Raw genomic sequence first — 21,530 nt, forward strand, 5'->3', positions numbered from 1 at the left:
TTTGGAGCCACATTAAGGACTAATAGTCAGGGTATCTTTCCCTCTGCTGCTTTGATTTTGATCATTCTTTATTTTTAAATCGGTGTTGAGTCCCCCAACTAATTTTAACTAGCGTATCCCTTTAAGCACAGATGCAGCATCATGCACAGCCAGGCACGTCAACGCCAGTCCTCCCTCTGCGCGTGCATGCAGCGCCCTCAAGCAGGTGGGCACGTGTATTGCAGCTCAGCTCATTGAAGATAACCCCCCGTCCCCATAGAGACAGGCTCCTACAACAGGGCTGCCCGTTAAACCTGCCAGTCCTTTCTCAGAGGCGATGTCAGCCTCAGTATTAAACACCCGGCTTTTGGATATTGATAATTTCCTCGAAAACGGTCTTCCGGATGGTTGCCAGTCAGATTTTTTATTATTGGATTAACCACCATCAGCCGCCAGCCGCAGCTTTATCCTGAGAGGCCGGAGATTTGTGTCGCTGGGCAGGGAGGAGTCCTGTGTTATTTCACCGTCAGCTGAAGGGAGGCCAGTATGTCGGTGTTTTAACAGCATTCACCTCGAAGCTGCGGAGGGGACTCGATGCGCTCTTAGAGGTGAGTCTTTGTTTTGTTATTGTTCATTTCGAGGTGTGTGCGCGCAGTTTAGCGAGCTAACCTGTAATACATTGAACTCAACGGTGCTATAGGTTAATGTTAGGTCATTCATTGGTCACCATATCCAGCGTCGACGAGACCAAGCTAGAAAATACCTAACTGCAGCTAACAAAGATGCTAATTATTCTCCATTATTAAGCTAATAAACCTAGAGGAGCTCTCATTTATGGAGGAAAGTGCACCCCAATATAGCACATTATCAGCTGTAACAATATGCATATAATTGGTGTTTGGGTGGGATGTAAATATGAGCATAGCATATGAATAACAATTGACAGCAGAGACACCTACAGCACCAGCAGGTTATACAAGGTGAGTCTGTGATCACCGGAGCAGGTGCTGCCAGGCCCCGCATTGTTGTTGTTCTTATTATCGATGATGTAATGCAATCGGCTGGGACTGGCAATAATGTTTCTGTGTCTCTCCGTGCAGGATGGATGTGGAGGTGAGTGCTGGCAGGGACAGCACCTGGAGGAGAGCAGCAGCAGCAGCAACAGCAGATGATGATGATGATGATACAGGAGGAGGAAGAGGAGGAGGTATAGAGGCTCAGGTTGTACCGCTGGAGCTCTACGACTCTGCAAGAGCCAAAATAGACGCAAATCTCCGCTGGTTATTTGCCAAAGCCTATGGTATAGGTAAGGCTCTCTCCTTGTTCTCCTCGCACAGCTGAGACGTTGAATGATGTCCCTTTCTCATGGTGGTTCCTGTATTTGTTTTATTATTTATTGGAGCAACTGTCCGTTGTGCATGAATTGAACTATGCAGCAGCTAAAACTGCAGCTGCTGCATAGATAGATACAAATCCTGAATTTAGAATCATTTTCATTATTTTTTTTTTTTTTCTGGCATACAACAAAAACAACACACCCTAATAAAGCTAACACGTTGAGCTAGAGACAAAATTAAGGTTTGGGGGGGGTCCATCATCGCTATATGTTTATGTGTGTTTATATGTTTGTGTTTAGTTTACAGTGGAAATGCAGAAACTAAGTATGGGTAACAGAAATCACTGTACAACATGAAACAAGCCGAAGTCATTGTTATTATACTTGCAGCTGAAACTATTTGTAGATTATAATTAGGCAGTCGACAGAAAATGAATGGATAAACAATTTATGATAAGCCACTTTTTAACTATAAATACAGTTTGTCGTATTTTCTTTGTTGTCCGTGACAGTAAGCCGGATATTTTTGAATTTTGAATGTCACCTCGGGCTTCAGGAAATTGTGATGGGCATTTTATTTGCTGTTAGTAGTTGGTGTAGTGATAGGTCTTAGTCCTGTTCCTATTCACATTCCTTTGCACATCTCGCCTCAGGACCAGTTTAGTTAGTAGATGACTACCCTCTCAACAGCCACACTCATTAAATATATGTTATTTGCTCTGTGAAATTGTGCATCTGCTCTTTGCTCATAAAAGTTAACGTTTTATTTTATAAGATTGTATTGGTCTTGACCCACCTCTACAGGAAACCCTGCTATAACAGTTAATCACAATAGATAATGCAGTCAAATACATTAAATGCAACTATGCATAAAGGCATATTGAAAGTGTTGTCATTATATGGTTTATATCAGATTTGATCCAATAACAGCGAGTATAGAGTGTATATACACCTTCAGGTCTCACGTAATGTGTTGACAACCTTCTTGTTTACAGTGATTTATAGGTTGTCTCACAGTTTTTGAGTATCACCCTTGGCCCACTGGCAAAAATGTAAACAAAGTTCCTGTAGCAGCAGCCAGTGATTGCGAGTGAAGACTTAGGACGACATCTCTTGATCAGTCTTTTATACACAGGTCACTAGCCTTGCCAGCTCTGATGAGGTCTACTAAAACATTAAAAATGATTGCTCTACATCGCCAGGCTGTAAGTAAATGTCTGGAAATTACCCCTTGAATGTGGGTTTTTGTGTCACTCACTGGCTGCTCTCTCTCGGGGGTGTGAGCAGGGGGTCAGCTGTGCTGTTCATGCACAAGTCTCTGTGATTTTATTATCAGTATGACAATGAGGCATTTGGAAGGAGACACAGAGAGACAGTCATCCAGTAAAGAAAAAAAAATCTCTGCCCTCATATCCGGTTTATGAGCCAGACATACTGTAGGCTAGTTTAAGTGTTTCCTTCCCTGCAGTGCTATCTCCTGTGTTGCTGGCGATGACTCAGTGAATTCAATTGGAGACAAGAACAAACCCCTAAAATTCAAAGCTTGTAATGTGTAGTGAGATAAGTAGCAGCTGAGCTGAGAGATGAAAATGAAAACGAAGAATATGAAATAGATATAAGACACAACATTTTACAATAAATCTGCCATCCACAACCAGTATTGCACCATATCGTCATGAATGATATCACATTATTCCCTCAACAAATGGAGCATTTTTGTGCTTGGCACCAGTGATGTAAATATCATAAGCTCTGTCTTGCTGGTAAAAGCTTTACCTCTGTTACTTAACACCGTGTTGTTCCAGGGCACAGATCAGATGCCCATAATAAACACCAAACCATTACCCTCTCCTCCATCAAGCTTCCTGCTTCCCTTAATCTGATTGGCTCCTCCTGACGTCACTGTGCCAGGGACACTAAGGAGCTCTTTCAACAAGACACCAAACTGTCTTAACTTCTTGTTTTTTACCCAGACTGGACGGTGCCAGTGTAATATAATTTGTTATTTATTACAACTTTCACAAGTTCATACGGCAGAGACGATACAGCACAGGGAAGTTGGTACGTTTCAACTTTAAGTTAGTTTTTCTAATTAAAGCAGATGCAACTTCAAGCACTAGAGTTTTATTAACCTTCTATAGTCCTTCTGTGCACCGATAAAAAAATAACAGCCAGTCAGTCCTTCCTGTTTCACACTCCTCCCATTTGTTCAGTCTAGCATTCGCCCTCATTTCCTTTGGTGCTGCCACTGATGAGAGTCAGGCTTTTTGCCTGCTGAGCTTAATGTTGTGTAGGGCTGCTGCTACTGCTACTAGCAGTTATTTTCAGTATCAGTTAATCTGCCAGTTACTTTGTTGATTGGTCTATGAAATGTAAGACAGTAGCGCAAAATGTCCATCACAATTTCTCAAAGCTAAAGAAGACACACTCTGCTTTGTACAAACAACAGTCCAAAACCCAAAGAGATTTAAGCAGAAAATCTTCAAAATGAAGAAGCTGTAACCAGGAAATTCTTGCTTGAAAAATGACTCAAGCAATTAATTGATTATCAGTATAGTTGCTGATTGACCCTCTGTTTTTTTCTCCTCATTGCAAGGGGGATGCTAGGGATGCACCTAACCAAATAATTATTGGTTAATCTGTCAATTATTTTTCGTGATTAACTGTCACAAAATAGTGAAAAATGTCCACCACACCTTCCCACTGTTTACGGTGACATTCTCATATTGCTTATATGGTGCAAAACCAAACAATATTCAGTAGCTGCTGACTCATTCTCTGTTGCCTGGTAAAACAGCTAATCGTTTCAGCAGTAGATCCAGTTTTTCTCCCCCGAGACCAATTTCGATTCCTAAACTCACATTATCTGCTGGTTTTAAATGTCTTTTTCCAACATTTACGACCTGCGTTCTTCACTGCAAAGAACTTATTGGAATCATTTTTATGTTAGGCTATGAGTTTCAAAATAACTTTGACCTGACCATGATTGAATGAATTTAACTGACAGCGGAAACAATTAATTTTACAATTATAGGGACAAAGAAACTGCATTTCCTTTTTCTGGCCGATACCTGTTCTACTTAATTAGGCAACGCCCACACCGATCTGATGTATCGGACTGGTGCATCCTAGTCAGGCCTGGTAACTTTGAGATGCATCTCAGTTGTTTGTTTTCAGGTTTTGAAAGCAGACATGGAATTTAGGTCTGGGGCAGGAACTAAATATTTGATTAACAGGCTGTGATACTGTAGGACAGTGAACTGTCTGTAACTTATGAATATATGATAGTTTTTACACTTTTAGAAACAGTGTCTCGTGTTGAAGTACAAAGTATCCGTTTTGTGTTTGTTGTCTGTGATGCACTCCCAGGTTATTTATTGTCAGTGTGACGGTGAGACGAACCAAAACATTCTTATTAGATTATAGGGCAGACAAAACAACACAGCAGTGCTGGGAGGACTGTGTTGTCTGTGTGTGCTGGTGTGAAAGTCAGCACAGCCAGTCACATGGTTAAGTGTTTAATGGGATTGAACCTGAAGGCTTGAGTCTTTGTTCAACACAGCCTGTTTGTTTAGACTCATGACAGTTTTACTAATGGCCTTTGGGGAAGTGTTGAAATGTTTTCTAAATGTTTTTACTGGAAAATAAGAGAAAAATAATGTTGAGCTGCATTGCCATGACTGTTTCTTCTTTTGCACACGTTTACTGCAGTGTTTTGAAATTATTGTTTAGTATCGTACCTAATTAATACTATTAGGACATAAAATGTACATGTGACGAGGAGCAGATTTTGGACGTGTGTAGATCTACAGATTGATATGTTGGTCAACGGTTATTTTTTAAAAACATAAACACTAAAATATACAAACACTTTGAATAAGAACCCCTCAAACATGATTATTGAATAATTTGGGACCAAAGCAGGACATTTTACAATTAATAGTCAGTGTTCTCAGGTGGACAAACTATGTGATGGACGCTGTTTCTAAACTATCTCAAACATATCTTTAGAAATTCTGTATTGCACTTTCTTGATACTTATCTGCGAACATACAATACACACCAATACAGATGTACAGTATTTGCAATTAGCTAATTCTATTGTGGGGTGTAAACAATAATTGCAATAATAATTTTGCAGAACTGCCGATGTCCTCAAAATAGTGTTGACTCACATTTGTAATTATATTCTGTCATACAATGAGTCGCCAGTCCCATTAAATCAATGGATATAAATTGTACAAGATATAACTAAAGGGCCGCACATCAAACTCTATTAAACTGAAGAACTTGACAAATTGATTCCATACACCAGCTTTTTAATTTTTTCTGCAGGGTCAGACTTCCAAGTGACTCCTGAGGGTGCATCGGCTTAAAGGCTGTGTTTTCCCAACATACCGTCTTTGGGAGGATTCTCCATTAAGCCGTCTTACTGGAAAGAATAGTTGTGTCTTTCCCCTGCAGAGCCCAGAGTCTGACAGCCCCCCTCACTGTCATCAAGATCTCTGCTGATCAATCTGACCTTGTGTCTCATAGAATAGGAACAAAGACTTTCCCTGCATCCCCCCTCCTCTTGATTTCCCACATGCACACCTGGGTGGGCTTTAACACTTGGATCAGGTGGATAATTAATATCCAAGGAGCATTACCAACTAGGATTAGAGAGGAGCTCCTGCCTCCCCCCTCCAGTTCTCCACACCACACACACACTCACACACACACCTCCTGATGTCAGGGACCATAAAACGATCCAATGAGCAGGCCTCTGTGATGAGATGGGACAGCAACCCAGCCCCCACCTCCGGCCATGCTGGCATACCCCATCACCATCTCCAGGGCAACCGGGGATGATGAGAGGGCATTCTGGGACAGCTGAGACCAATGAAGTAGCGGGGTATCAGAGAGGTGTGTTTGGAAAGAGGCTGGAGGAGGACTCGCAAGATTTGCTTTTGTTGAGAGAAACACAAATGAGACAGATGAAGACAGAAGTGGGGGGTGAATAATAAATATTTTCTCTCATCATGGGGGATTCTTATGCACATATGGCGGCACTACGCAGCAACAGACAGCGAGATAGATACTGTGGAGAGACAGTGCCGACTCAGAGCAAGCAGTTTGTTTTGAAAGACACAGTTGAGGTTTTCACAGTGTGCTGTAGTCCTAATCTGAACCTGCTGTGTAAGTGTGTGTGTGTGTATGTGTGTGTGTGAGAGAGAGTGGTTGTGTGTGTGTTCTCGACTTGCGGATGTCTTATTTTATCTGTTTATCTCAGTCAGCACTGCCTTTAATGTGATGTGTCAAAATGAGGAAAGATGTTATGGTTGACTCCTGTCGTTTTAATGCTTTCGAGGTGGTTAAATATTGATGTAGTGAAGTATCATTGTTTGTCCTTTTTTATTCTCTTAGTTTTGGTCTCTTTCACTATCATTTAAAATATATTTTTATTCATCATTGTCATTGCTGACATCTGGAAACTTTATCAGACACAGTGACAAATGATCAGACTGGGACTAAACACTTCCATAAACCACGTTTTTAATGGTGAAACCAAAGGTGAAATAAGCATTATGATCTTTCTTTGCATTGTAAAACTGTGTGTAGTTTTTATGGTTCACCAGAAAGCAGCTTAGCACAGTCTAATGGATGTTTACAATGATCTGTCTGCCTGTGAGTCTTGCTCTATCGTCAAAGGAATAGTTTGACATTTTGGGAAATATGCTTATTCACTGTATGCTGAGAATTAGATGAGAAGATCAATACCACTCTTGTATCTGTGCATTAACTATGGAGCTAGAGCCAGAGAGCACTTAGCTTAGCTTAGCATAAAGACTTGAAACAGGGGGAAACAGTTAGCCTGACTCATGTTAAATCTTGTTGGCATGTCTGCATCTTTGTCCTGAGTCTCATCATCACCAGGAGGTTGCCAGGAAGCCAGCAGGGACCCCAGGAATTCACTGCACAAAACCACAACCTTTCTTCTTACTCTAGATTTAATAAACAACATGTACAGCAGGCTGATTATTGAATTTTAGAGGTGCAGGTAGCTGAATTTGGTTACCCCTGGACAGAGCCAGCTTAGCTGTCTCCCTCTTGTTTCCAGTCTTTGTGCTAAGCTAAGCTAACTGTCTCCTGGGTCCAATTTAATATTTAATGGACTGAAATGAGAGTGGTAACGATCTTCTCATCTAACTCTCATCAGGAAGTGAATAAGTGTATGTCCCAAAGTGTCAAACTACTCCTTTAAGGCATTTTGTCTGAGATGATATCCTCCTGTAGCACTACAATTTGTTTGGAAAGTAAAATGTTATCAGAACTAATTGGTGTGATAGACAGAAGTACTAAACTAAGACCAAGGTTGTAAAATAAGACAAATCAGAGCTATTTTCCATCAAACAATTCAGTTAGGTAATATTATTCATTAAGAAACAATCCCCTTAATTCCAAATTCTCACCTGTTTTTTTCTTTCATTCCTCACCATATGAATAACCAGACCACTTGCTAACTCTATCATACAACTGTTTCTCTATCTCCTCCCAACCAAGTCTATCCAGAAAGCTCTGGAAGCTAAATTTCGTGAGTGCCTGAGGCCTTAACTCTGGATTAACATGTCCAACTCATATAAAAATAGCTGTCGCGTGTCTATGTCCATGAGCAGGACAACACCTGGCTGGCTGGGACAACACCATCAGCTTAAGTATCACCACTAAGTCCTGTTAGCTCATTGGCTTTAAGTCTCTGGTCCACCTATCAGCCTACAGGGTTGCTACCTGGCATGCTGTTTAACCATTGGCTTTGTTTCAGCGCTCTCCTCTTGCACTGGTTTCCTCTGAGACAGTCTTAATACCTTGAAGTCTGTGTCCTGAGAGCTTCTCTGTTACATAACATGGTAAAGCAGTGGTGGACACGTCTGTGCAAAAATAGTTTTAAGTGTGTGGATGCGTGGTGTGATTTTATGGATTAATACAACTGTAATAGTTTAAAAAAAAACTCTATCTTATCAATGTGTTGTCATCCTCCCTCTTTTTAGACAACATCCCTGCAGACCTGCGAGACCCCTTCTACACTGACCAGTATGAGCAGGAACACATCAAGCCCCTCATCATCCGCCCGCTGCTGTCTGGAGAGCTCTACTGCCGGGTGTGTGGGCTCATCCTGCACGCTGAGCAGGCTGCCTCGCTCCAGAGCCACCAGTCTGTCATCCAGGCCCTGTCCAGGAAAGGCATCTATGTCCTGGAGAATGACAACACGCCTGTTTCTGATCTGGACCTCAGCTCAGCTCCCATAAAGATGGTGGGTATCTTAACCTTTTGTCTAGTTATATACCAACATTAACATAACTTAAGTACAAACAAGTATATTAGCAAATTAGTTAATGGATTACACAGTAATTTAGGGAACAGAATCTGTATTCTGTTGGCCAGTGTTTACAGTAGGTGATACTGTAGGTTTGATCATTTTGCATCGGCATTTCCTTTTCTAACCTTAATTTATCCAGGGACGTTTCACTGAGAGCAAGGCTCTCATTTTCACTCTCACATACTTACATACATTCATACCTGAATGCTTGCTGCTATTGGCCACTGAGCAGCTCCACTGGAGCATTTGGGTGTTTAAGGGCTTTGCTTAGAGGCTCCTCAGTGCTGCTAATAAGGGAGGGGCAAGTGCTGCGCTTTCACATTCCCCACCCAGCAGGGACGGATCTAGAGAAAAATTCATGGGGTGGCACAGAGACCTTAATTATTCGCAGAAGTATGTACCACAAAATACTGTACTTTGCACTATTAGACCAGTAGGGGCCACAAAATCTATGCAAAGACTGCTGCAATAATTGTGCTAAACATTAAGCAAGTCTCATTTGTATTGTCATGCCATTGCAGAAATAATAGTTCTTTCCATTCAGCTCTCACAGTGTAATCACATGATGAAATTAGGTGCTAAACACAGCAGATGCTGCTCTGTTGAAGAATCTTCTGCCTCATCTTTATCTAAAGTAGCCATCATTAAGGTATTCAATCACAATCACAAGGTATCTTTTAGGAGTGGCAGCTGCCACCCCGGGGTGACATAGGGTGGCAGGTGACTGTGTAAAGTGAGAGGTGTTTCTTCTGAGGAGGGGAGGAACCCCACAAATCTTTTCCGGCTGCATCTTTAACTAACTGTCACTGCTCTCATCAAACCCAGTTCCAGATGTAGGAGGCAGTTGTTATTGGTGAAAAGGAGCTAAACTGAGAGCAAATATTGAACTTAAATTCATCAGGTCATTAGACACAATACTCCAAATAAATGCTGTTTAAGGTGGTACTATGTCAGTGTTGTGTTAACACTTATTCTGCTGCCTCCAAGTGGCCAAACAAAAAAGTATTATTACAGCTAAGAATTATTAAGGCAAATTAGGGTGCATCCTCTGCAGTAGTATGACCTAGTGAACTGGCAACCCACGCTTACCATCTGTTTACAAGCTAATGTGACTTTGCTTTCTAGAGCCAAATGTGAACTGAGAGTATTGGAATAAATAATGCACCAGTGAATGTGACTGTTTTGCAGGTTTTAGTGTATGTAACTAAAATATTCATGAAGCAAAATGAACAAAAGGCGCAGCATTTGAACCCACTCTCAGAAGCTATTAGTCATCCATCCCACAGGTGTGAAAACATAAAAGGCAACAAGCTGGCAGCAGTTTATGCTGTATCCATATATGAATGTAATTTTTTTTATACCTCTGCATGTACATGTGCCAGACTTACAGCAAAACACACACTGTCATTTTTTACAGCTCCAGTTTATCCCTGGCCTTTTTAAAGCAATTAAAAAACAGTATATGTTTCATAAGATAATGACACAGCAATTGTCTCAAGTGTAGGCTGGGAAGGATTTTGCTATTAGACCGCTGCATGTTTCAGTCTAGAAGTTCTGCCCTGTTTCTATGGCAACTCAGTGTATGTACTACATTGATGATGCAGTACAATCATTTTATGCTATATAATCTACTGTATATTATAAACAGACCCATGATTCTAGGAAAGATTTACAAAGTACATATTAGAGATACTTCTTAATGGACGTGTAGGTTATCATGATGTTTCTGTTGTTAACCCTAACCTCAAAATCTGTGTTCCTCCAGAGCGCCCACATCCACCTCATTGATGCGCTGATGATGGCCTACATAGTGGAGATGATCAGCATAGAGAAGGTTGTGTCCAGTGTCAAGCGCTTTTCGAACTTCAGTGCCTCCAAGGAGCTGCCTTTTGACCTGGAGGACGCAATGGTCTTTTGGATCAACAAGGTAAGAACCTTACATGGTGTTAATGTTTGGATTTGTTCATTCTGTCTTCTTCTTCTCAACTTACAGTATCTTTGCCACCTCAGGTGAACATAAAGATGAGGGAGATCACAGAAAAAGAACTGAAAATGAAGCAACATCTGCTGGAGCCATCCAGTCACCAGAAGGTAACACCCTGTGTGTCTCTTTGTTTTACTCACTTGTCTCACATGCTCTTTGTTGGTCACTTTGTCTGTTTCTCTCTCCGTTTCAGAAAAAAAAGCTTTCTCTTTGTTGAATAGTGTCTTTCTTTAGTAATGTTGTTGTCTTTGTCTATTGTCCTTCTGGCTGTGATTTTATACACAAGCATCTTGTACTCACTGGGCACACTGGCTGTCAGGTGTGTAGGTTTTGTCATCAGATCTTGCTTGTGTTATGATCTGATGAGCTCCTCACATCGACTTCCAATCACAGATTCAAACACATTTTTAGTTTCAAGTGTGGACACCCTGCGTCAGGGGTTTTCAAAGTCTGACACTGTGGGCCCCCAATTCCTATCAAATTAATGGATTTTAATCTTTGTTTTACTCTAATTTAGGGGATGATCATACTCTAAGTTTTGGAACTACAGCTGCCTTAATTGTAGGGCTTTGCAAGATGTAAACAGGAAGTATAATGTTGCCATGGAGTCAGTTAGTTAGCTATGGGCTACAACTTGAGCCCTGTGTTTTTTACCTATATTTGTATATATTTTGGTAAATTGGCACCATTAAAAATAAGCCCAGTTAGTGATTAGCAGTTCCTGTTGGCAATGTAGCCATGGATATACAGACTGCGTTATTTTGATATTGAAGGAAACTTAAAAAGGTGATGAGTCTTAGGCAAGTTCTGGAGTTATGAGGTGGACATTATGATTTTTAAGTGGATTTGTGGACTTTTCTATGCAATGATTGGATAGAATGATATCTGTGGAAAATGTAAGTCACGCTGAATCTAAAAATATGTGTATTACGCCTCCGTGTTTAGATTCCTCACATTTTGAAAACCTCTGCACTATGCTGTCTTGGCTTCGTTCCTATCAACCAGTCAGAAAAGCCATATTGTTAAAAGAAAAGTGTGAGCACAGTGTCTGTCAGAGGGTATTGGAGCTGAATTAGTCTGAAATAATTTGTCAATGCAGAGTGAAATCGCACTCCTTAAAACTTTAATTACAATACACACAAACACTTCTAGTTTTTTCCTCATTTGCCTGTTCTCTGTAAAACTAGATTTTCTTGACTCTCTCTGCCTAACCCTTTCCAGTTGTCTTTAAGATCAGATCTGTCTCCATGGTAACATGGGATAATCTGATTTCTTGTCAGTGTATCTGACCCACGACTTGTCTGCTGCTCTTCCTGTTTGTGTCTCCCCCCAAATCCCATCACTTCCTGACTCTTGGATACTAGTCCCCCTCCAAATGGTACTGGAAGCTTGTACCTGTAAGTGCAACCTCTAGCAATCTCCTGTGTGAGTGTATCCGTATCTGTTTGAGGTGTGTGTGTGTGTGTGTGTGTGTGTGTGTGTGTGTGTGTGTGTGTGGCTGTGTGTCAGTGTCAGATCAGCTAGCACAAAGAGGAGCCAAATCCACAATAATAACTAATTATATAGACAGCAAGAGGCCAGACATGAAATAAATCCAATTCTACAGAGAATACAGTGATTTATACAATAAAGATGACACAGGGCCCCTTGAAGGCAAATGAGGTAACAGCAAGCTCATAACACTTTTTTTTTCTCTGCACATTTGCTTTCACTTTGCATGAAACATAATAATTCCTTCATCCAGCAAAGCTTAAGTGAACTACCAGGCACTTCTAACTCACTTCAACATCTGCAGAGCCCAGTGTTTAAATGGCTCAATTCCTCTCATCCACTCATGGCTTGCCTCATTTCATTAACTTCCTCCCAATCATTTCTTTCCTTCCTCACCAGCCTGATATATTGCATGCTCTGGCCCATTGCTTATTGGAGCCTGTGGAGTTCTCTCGTGTGGTAATGTACTCACCATTGACTCTTTTCTTCATTTCATTCTGACCTTCACTGTTTTTCCCTTTTTTAAACATTCATCACCTGCACCAACTACTAGTTAAATTGTCATACATGAAAGTGATTAACATGGTTAAAAGTTGAGTGAAGACAGACACATCATTAATGTACCACATGAAAGGTTCCACGCGACGTCAGACTTTGCAAAGCATCTGACCTTTTCTGATGCAGATAAATACACAACACAGTATATGTGTTAAAGAGACCAGGAGAATAATAAGTTATATAAAAAGTGATTTTCTATCAAAAACTAATATGAGAAATTGTGTGTTTGTGTGTGACAAGTGAGAGTGTGGCTTAGTGTTGTGATCAGATAAAGTTGTATACTTTATGTAAACTTGTGCCGTCTCTTTCTGTGTAGGTGCGTTACCGCAGAGATCACCTGTCAGGTCGGACATTTCAGCACTTCCCCCTGTTGGACGACTTGTTGAAGGACGTGTGTGATGGCACGGCTCTGCTGGCTGTGATCCACTTCTATTGCCCAGAACTCGTTAGACTGGAAGGTACGGTAACACTGGACCACTAAAAATCCAATGAAGAAAAATAGCTGCATTGCCATGAGAAGATTGATACCAGTCTCATGTCTAGACTTTTGTCTGGACACTAAATATGAAGCACGAACCGAAAAAACTGTTAGCTTAGCTTAAAGACTCTGGGCAGGAGGTCTTTATCAACCACTGAACTATTACAGTATTAACCTGAAAGAGTTGACCATTGCTGTCCTGTTCTGTGCAGATATCTGTCTGAAGGAGGTTCCCTCCATAGCAGACAGTGTATACAACATCCAGCTACTGAAGGAGTTTTCTAATGAGTACCTGAACAAATGCTTCTACCTGAAGGCTGAGGACATGCTGTATTCTCCACCCGTACTGAAGGTGCGTCCAAAAACACTTTACAGCCAGAAAATACTTGACATTATCAGATTGTGCATCATATTGTCCTACTGACCTTAATCTTGATTACTCTGTCTTGCAGAATAACTTGATGGTCTTCATTGCTGAGCTTTTCTGGTGGTTTGAGAGTGTGAAGCCAGACTTCGTACAGCCCAGGGACCTTCAGGAAATCAGAGATGGTATAACACATGCGACTTTTTTTGGTCATTTAATGAGCAGTTTGTAACTCTTTTAAACAATGGAGTCTCTTGTAATGGTTTGATTTCCCTTCAACAATTTTTGCAGTGAGATTGCTGCTGCAGCCTAAAGGTTCTCGATCCCATGTACCCATCTCCAACGTCACAAAACGTAGTTTCCTGACATCATCGAACTCTGCTGATGTATTGACCACGCCCCCAAGCCCTGACCTCAGGTATTATACGATAACTGTGTTCCCATAACACTACACAGAGACACTTTTACTTTCAACCTACAGGTTTAATGTACTGTAGTTGTTTTTGACAGAGTTCTGAGAAAGACCTCATGCCTAAACATAACACTTTTCTTCCTATACGCATTTGTCCATTAGTACATTTTTAGCTCAAGGGAATAATATGATGCACTCCTACAACTCATACACTAGTTAATATGGTAAAAGTGACACATAACAACCTCTACAGTATGTGTGATCCACATTTACATCTGAAGAAATGCTGGTAATTTTCTAACTATATGCTGTGATATTGTTTTGGCCATTCCCACAGTACGTTACTACAACACTAAGTGTAATACTATGAATGCCTCTGCACTTTACATATGGTAACATCATCCCAAATATTTTAATTGTGAAATCACACGTCATTACTTAATTTGTGTTATTTTGGATACGCGCTACTGAGTAATATTTTTTTTCAAACTAGTTTTAACTCTAAAACTCAAATCCCTCTGTCTTTCTCTTACAGCGCTAAACAAAGCTCAGTAAGCCCTTCTCAGTCTTTACTGCCCCTGAGGCAGAGACAACAGAAGGTGTTTGAGGAGAGCACTTCAGGTAATATGAAAAAAATATTTACTCAGGCTCTGGTGAAGCGTTTGATCCCTAAAGCCACAAAAACATTATTCAAACAGAAAAAGGAGAGGGAAGATAAAGAGCAGGAAAAACATTTTTGATTATTCTTTTAAGGTGATCTAAACGTACCTAAGGTGTGATCTTGTATCTTTCCTTATTTGACAAGTTGTTTATTAAAGCAAAGAATTTCGGGACAATGCTTTTATATCTCATTTCTGTCTGGGGAGTTTAGCTTGACTTGTAATGTTACATTTTTGAGGCGTCCTTTTCTGATATGGAACATATTTTTCTTTGTACAGAGCTGAGAAATAGATCCAACTCTCTGACACGTGCAGATGGGCAGCACCAGGGCCCAGTACTGGCCTGGCCAGAGAGGAGGCCGAGGTGAGCAGTGTGATTACAGTTTCTCAGTTTGATGTAGCAGCAGGTACGAATATAATGGACAGTTTCTTGTTCCATGATTCATTACACTAAATTGTATTCCTCCCTCTGTCCCTGTCCAGGCCTGTATCCCAACCAGCGCCCTATGCCCTTCATTTTCCCATGGAGGACGATGCAGACAGTATCAGCCTTGCTCGCTCCATCAGCAAGGACAGCTTGGCCTCCAACATCATTACCCCCAAACACATGCTGGGGTCAGGCGCCCATCTGTCGCAACACAGACTCAGTGGTCAAAGCCTGCTTAGTCACATGCGCATAGAAGATGAAGAGGAGGAAATAGAAGAGGAGGAACTGGTCGCTGTTATCCATCCTTATGCATTTTCTAGACATCGACTTGGGAGTGACATGGAACAGGATGAGCTGGAAATCCAGAGTGCAGCCACCACCTCAAGGGTTTTCTAATACTCGTTGCTCTCCTCGTCTTGACACGGGTCCCTTTACTCCGGACTGTCAGGCAGATGGCTACTATCTGGAGCCTTTGATGCCTACTATCCCTAAACCAGCCAAAGAGAAGAGCATCAGCCTGAACAAGCAGGAGGAAAGTGGTGAGAGTCGCTGTAGAGCAGCAGTAGCTGCTAGGAAAGCAGCCACCAATGTCCCAAGCACCCCACAGAGGAAAGCCCCTGCAACTGAGTCAAATAGAAGTTCCTTCACACCAATACATGTTGCAGAATCAGTGCCTAGCTCTCTTAGGCCGCTCACAGAGGGGTCGGTAGGCATCTCTCCATCTGGGAAGAAACAGTCCGAAGGCTTTTTCCTTCATTTGTCAGGAGAGTCGGACTGCCACAGCCCTTTCTCCTCTACGCTGGAGGTAGGGCATGACTCCGACTCTGACATTGCAGACCTTGAGGATGACGATGAAGAGGACGATCAGATGGAGCTGACTAGAGAAGTGATAAGGAGAGGAAAGGGAAAATGCCTAGAAGAGGGGGAGGTGTGTGAATTGGGAGAGGGCGAGTCAGCCAAGCTGAGAGAAGACTTGAAAGTGAGTGAGCGGGACGATAAGGAAGATGGCAGTGGACGCTCAAGTCCTTGCCTCAGTACCATTTCCTGGGCAAGCAGCTGCAGCGCTTCAGGCAGTGCCAGTGTCAAGATGACCAGCTTTGCAGAGAGAAAGCTCCTTAAACTTGGCCTGCGTGATGGATTTTCAAGTACCAGCAGCTCTCAGAAGACCACACCAGATGGCTCTGAGATCACCCCCTGCCCTCCCTGGCAACAGAGGAGTGACTGCAGTTGGCAAGCGAAGGAGCCTGGTTCTGTGTTGGGGAGTAATATGATGGGGAGTCCCCCTGTAGTGCCTTCAGAGCTGCTGCAACTTCACATGCAGCTAGAAGAGCAAAGACGCGCAATAGAGTATCAAAAGAAGAAGATGGAGAACCAGTCAGCACGACAGAGACTAAAGCTTGGGAAAGCTGCGTTCTTGAACATTGTCAAGAAGGGTGGAGGGAAGAGCGAGACACTTCCTCTACCACTAAAACACTCCCAGGAATCCTCAGAACTAACAGCTGCTGAAAGAAATAAAGTGAAGATCCAGTCCTGCAGGGATGATTCCTGTCTTGATGCTCTGAAGGTTCAGGCGAAGGCAGGTCAACCAGAGGCAGGACAGATGAACAGAGACAACAGATTGAACACTCTGTCTCAAGATAATGGGGCTGAATCTGGCTTGAATGAGTGTTCCCGCTCCATAGATTTACTCAATGAAGCTATTAATTCCATTCAGCAGCAGATGATGCAGCTCTCCTTTCAGCAAGACCTGCTGATGAAGCAGAATGTGGCCTCACCTCCAAAATGTGTAGAGTCAGTTCCTAGCACAACTCCCATCACGACACAAACAGCATCCTCTACCTCAGAGTCCAAATCTTTTGCCGTCCACTTTGTAGATATCAGTGGCAGCAATTCTTTTCCTGCTCGCCGTCCTCCCAAGCTGAGCTCCAGCCAACGCAGCAAAGCCTCGGACAGGAAACAGAGCAAAGACAACAGCAAGGTTTCCTCTATCAAGTCTAATACTCAGTCTCCAGAGGGCACGCCATCTCCAAGAGAAAGTACCGACGGAGACCAGGAGTTGGGGACTATTGCAGAGAGCTCCAGGCTAGAGAGAAGCGTTCAGAGAAACACCACCTTCAGAGTCCATGATGGCACCGGAGAAGGAACTGAGCGCCTCCCAGACAAACCCCAGTCACAGGACCCATCAGTCATCTCCAGTACAGCCGTATCTCCCTCACAGGCTGCGGAACCACAAGAGCACAAAGCTGACAACTCAGGAAAAGAGGCTTTGGGAGGAGATGAGAGTACCAAGGTCAAAGGCCAACTGATTGAGGTCGACTTGTCAGAGCTTAAGGAGCCACTGCAGGATGGCAGTGCAGATGTTGCAGACGGCACAGCAGACAGCGAGCAGAAGAATGTGTTGGGCTTCTTCTTTAAGGTAAAATTCAGATGTTTGCATTTTCACATCGCTTCTGTGTGTAACTCACGATTTGACATATCAAGACTACTGACTGAGAAACATAGTTACTAGCTGAATAATTATCGGCCATTTTTATCTTCCAGGATGATGAGAAGGCAGAGGATGAAATGGCCAAACGCCGTGCTGCTTTCCTCCTCAAACAGCAGCGCAAAGCTGAAGAGTCAAGACTACGCAAACTACAACAAGAAGCCGAGAGTGAGCTCAAACGTGATGAGGCCAGGTACGTTTTCTTTTCACACCCTGACACTCAGGGATAAGCAGCTGACAAAGGTGCGTGTGTGTGGGAAAGGGTACATTCTTGTCACAGAGTGTTAATTCTCCATCCTTTTCTTCAAGGCGTAAGGCAGAGGAGGACCGTGTTCGTAAGGAGGAGGAGAAAGCGCGGCGAGAACTGATTAAGCAGGAATACCTCCGGAGGAAGCAGCAAGCGCTGATGGAGGAGCAGGGTCTGGTCAAACCTCGTCCAAGGACTAAATCCCGCAGGAACAGGCCGAAATCACTGCACCGTGAAGAGTCCAACAGCCTCTCCAAAGGATCCACCACACGTAAGAACAGCTGTGATACTTACACTGCACATCATTTTTGTCCATTGCACCATGTTGTCTTGTCGTCACACTGTCGGTTTAGAATAGTTTGTGTGTTTGTTGTATAATCTGATAGGCTGTGAGCGTGCACATTTTTAGTTAAGTTCACTTGTGCACGTTCGTTGTCTTGCTCTGAGTGTATACATGTGTGTTGTACAGGTAATTCTCTGAAGGTGTCCATGTTGATCAAAGCCCAGGGCTCAGCAGCAGGCTGCAGGGGAGGTGAACCTTCTAACCTGCTCTGCATGATGTGATATCAGACATACACATCCCATTAAAAATAGTGGAGTCAGCTACAGGTCACATACTAGAAAGATCAGTCTTTTTACAGTAGCTGATTCTAACCAACTTATGACCCATTTGTCATTTTGTTATCTTGCCTTTTATGCAGATTTGTGTCTGTTGTGGGATTTGAAGTGTTAGTATTTAGAGTAACATTACAGTGTTAATTTGGGTTACTGCTTGTCTAATGGAAATGGAACAGAGGTGGAATTAGGCAAACAACAATGTCGTTTTGTTTGTAAAGTAACAGGTACTAAATCCTTCTGTCTCTGTCATTTTCAGCTGATCTGAGCTGCAGTCATCGAGGATCGACCCTCTCTTTGGCGACTGAGGCAGACAGTGTCATCTCTGGAGGGGCAGAGTCACAGAGGTGAGGATTCCCACGTTGTGTCCAGAGGTGATACCCATTTTGCATATCCATGTAGTCATTTGATTGACCTATATGTTTGTCTTCCAGGGCTGGATCTGTGTGCTCTATGGAGTCCTTCCCCATGCTGAGCAGGGCATCTAGCAGGAACATGGAAAGGGACTGGGAGAACGGCTCCATAGCCTCCTCCATCACCTCTACAGAGTATAACGGTGAGCAGAAATGCAGAAAAAGACTATTAATTTAAAAGATGAAAGTTTTGGATTATTGATTACCACCACACAGCATTCATTTGTGCAGAACATGTTCAAGCCAAGAGAAAAAATATATTTGATCTTGTCACTTCCTTTAAAGAAACACTTTTGGGAAATGCGGTTATTTGCTTTTTTGCCGGGAGGTAGATGAAAAGAGCGATACCAATATGTAAATGTAAAAGCAACAATTTGTTGTTTTATGAGGGGATATGTCATGGAACAATATCTTTTATACATTTCTCTTCTTTTTGCTTGTAAAAGGTCCAAAACTCTTCAAGGAGCCGAGCTCTAAGTCCAACAAGCCAATCATCATCAATGCCATCGCTCACTGCTGCCTGGCTGGGAGGGTTAATGAGCCCCAGAAAAATGTTGTTCTGGAGGTCAGTGTCGTCACTTGAAGTTTATTTGTGATTGTTGATGTGATTATTCATTGTGAGGTGGGTATAAACTATGCCTACAGTATATAACTATTGGTTAACTGTGTTTTGTCGCAGGAGCTCGAAAAGTGCGAGTCCAACCACCTGATCATCCTCTTCCGTGACGGCGGGTGCCAGTTCCGCGCCATTTATTCTTACTCACCTGACACTGAGGAGATCATCAAGTTCACAGGCACTGGACCACGCACCATCAGCCGAAAGATGATCGACAAGCTCTACAAATACAGCTCGGACCGCAAGCAGTTCACCGTCATCCCCGCCAAGAGCGTGTCGGTCAGCGTGGACGCCCTGACCATCCACAATCACCTCTGGCAGGTCAAGAGACCGGGGAGTGCACGGAGGAAGTGAGAAAGAGGAGGAGAGAAAGACAAATGGACAGTTTCTGTTCTGATCTACGACTGTTGGGCAGGACCCAATAATCGTGGAGATGATTGACATGTGATCATGTGTCCGACAGGTCAAGAGATAGAGGAGGGTTAGATGTTCTCAGTAATGGAGATGTCAGTCTGTGGCAGTGCAAGAATATGAAACACCTGCCAAGTGAATGCACTCTGTTTTTTCTTTTTCTTTTTTTTAGGTTTTTATTCTGCATGTCACACATTTATGTTTTAATTTGTAGGTACATCCTACACTGATTAGGCACTATGGACGATGGATTCTTAAGTAGCAGTGAAGAGGAAATGGACCCTGGGGTCGAAAGCTACTGAATCTACTTACAGTAGCAAGCATACTACTGATACCTGAGACATGCAGTGGTGAAAAGTCACTTGATAATGTCTTGTAAAGTTTGCTATTTCAGCTTGGCAAAAACAATTACCCTACTGCTGTGATTAATCCAGGCTCCACATACAGAGCCCCTGTTTATTCACCGGTAACTACTACTGGTCAGTGCTTTTGTGACGAGGGAGCTTTGAACAAACTTTTTTATGTAAGTACGGAATGGATGTTAGTGAGTGGTAATGTCCAGTCTTGTTTTCTATTAAGTGTGTTTGGGGAAGTGTGTGAGTATTTGTGTTAGGGAAGTGGAGAGCTGAATGCACCACTTGTGCATCCAGCTCTGAATGTTTACTCTCTTGATTATGCTTTAAAACTTCTGTCATGCAACAGAACAATGGAGCAAAGCAACAAAACTCTTTTTTTTGTTTTTTTGTTTATTTTTTGTTTGGAAGCTGCTGTAACGGTGGAAGAGAAATAATGTTTTTACAGGAGGGGGAAATTGTACTAGTATTTATTCCAAACAGGAAGCGCTTTTCAGACTCAGTGCATTATAATCAGTAGTGCATTATATTGTATTTACTTAGTACTTGTATTCCACCACCTGTATGAGCCATCTGAGATCCCTGACTGGCTCATACCGCTGAACCAAAATGAACTGAGTTATGCCACTGAGATGTTTGCTGCTCATTAACCGCTCACTGGATTCCGGTGAGCGTTAGATTTTAATGTAGCTTCTGGCGTTCAACACTAGTTATATCCCTGTAATGACTGACTGTCAGCAGCTGGTATGATGTGGGGGGGGGGAAACTGCACAATACTTGATATTTGTTTGCTGCATTTGTACATTTTTGAGTAGTATTTTTTGTACATTATGTACAAGTTATGTTTACTAAAAAAGCAGGCACTATTTTGAGGTTTATTCTGTCACAAGCTTTCAGAGATGTTATCGGTCTTATTTCATTGTGTTATGTTGTTTATTTATTTTGAAGAAATATAATAAAATGCAACTAGGTACGTTTTCTTGCTAAAGTTGCAGTGGTCTGTGCGCATTTAACATGTGCATCTATTCCTTATCACTTTACTTCTCTTTCTTTGCCTCTGCCTTCCTGTTTCTCTGCTGCTCACCATTCCCTCTCTGTAAAGTGATGGTACTCATACCACACTGTAAAAATACTCTATTACAAGTTAACATCATGCACTGAAAATGCTACAAAAGTATTATGATCTAAATGTCCTTAAAGCATCAAAAGTAAAAGTACTCAATGCAGAGAAATGGCTCCTGTGAGTGTTACACTCAGGTAATATACAGTAGGGCTGCAGCCAATGATTATTTTCATTATGGATTTGATTTGTCAAACACAAAACATTAGTGAGATAGTGAGAAAT

The 21,530-nt window shown here is 42.2% G+C and overlaps 1 protein-coding gene across 1 annotated transcript; it reads left to right on the top strand.

The window, feature by feature from the left end:
- The first annotated feature begins 207 nt into the window (after window positions 1-207).
- On the top strand, window positions 208-21,162 carry camsap1a (calmodulin regulated spectrin-associated protein 1a). Its single transcript, XM_056402833.1, is given in 21 exon segments — window positions 208-587; window positions 1,080-1,285; window positions 8,344-8,606; window positions 10,438-10,599; window positions 10,683-10,763; window positions 12,021-12,053; window positions 13,022-13,163; window positions 13,396-13,535; window positions 13,636-13,732; window positions 13,839-13,965; window positions 14,495-14,580; window positions 14,898-14,982; window positions 15,102-15,438; window positions 15,440-17,461; window positions 17,587-17,723; window positions 17,840-18,048; window positions 18,247-18,309; window positions 18,652-18,739; window positions 18,827-18,948; window positions 19,252-19,370; window positions 19,485-21,162. Coding segments are annotated over 20 exon segments (4,809 nt in total). The 5' UTR covers window positions 208-587; window position 1,080; the 3' UTR covers window positions 19,776-21,162.
- The last annotated feature ends 368 nt before the right edge of the window (window positions 21,163-21,530 follow it).

Source organism: Seriola aureovittata, chromosome 18, assembly GCF_021018895.1.
Source record: "Seriola aureovittata isolate HTS-2021-v1 ecotype China chromosome 18, ASM2101889v1, whole genome shotgun sequence".
Lineage (NCBI taxonomy): Eukaryota > Metazoa > Chordata > Actinopteri > Carangiformes > Carangidae > Seriola > Seriola aureovittata.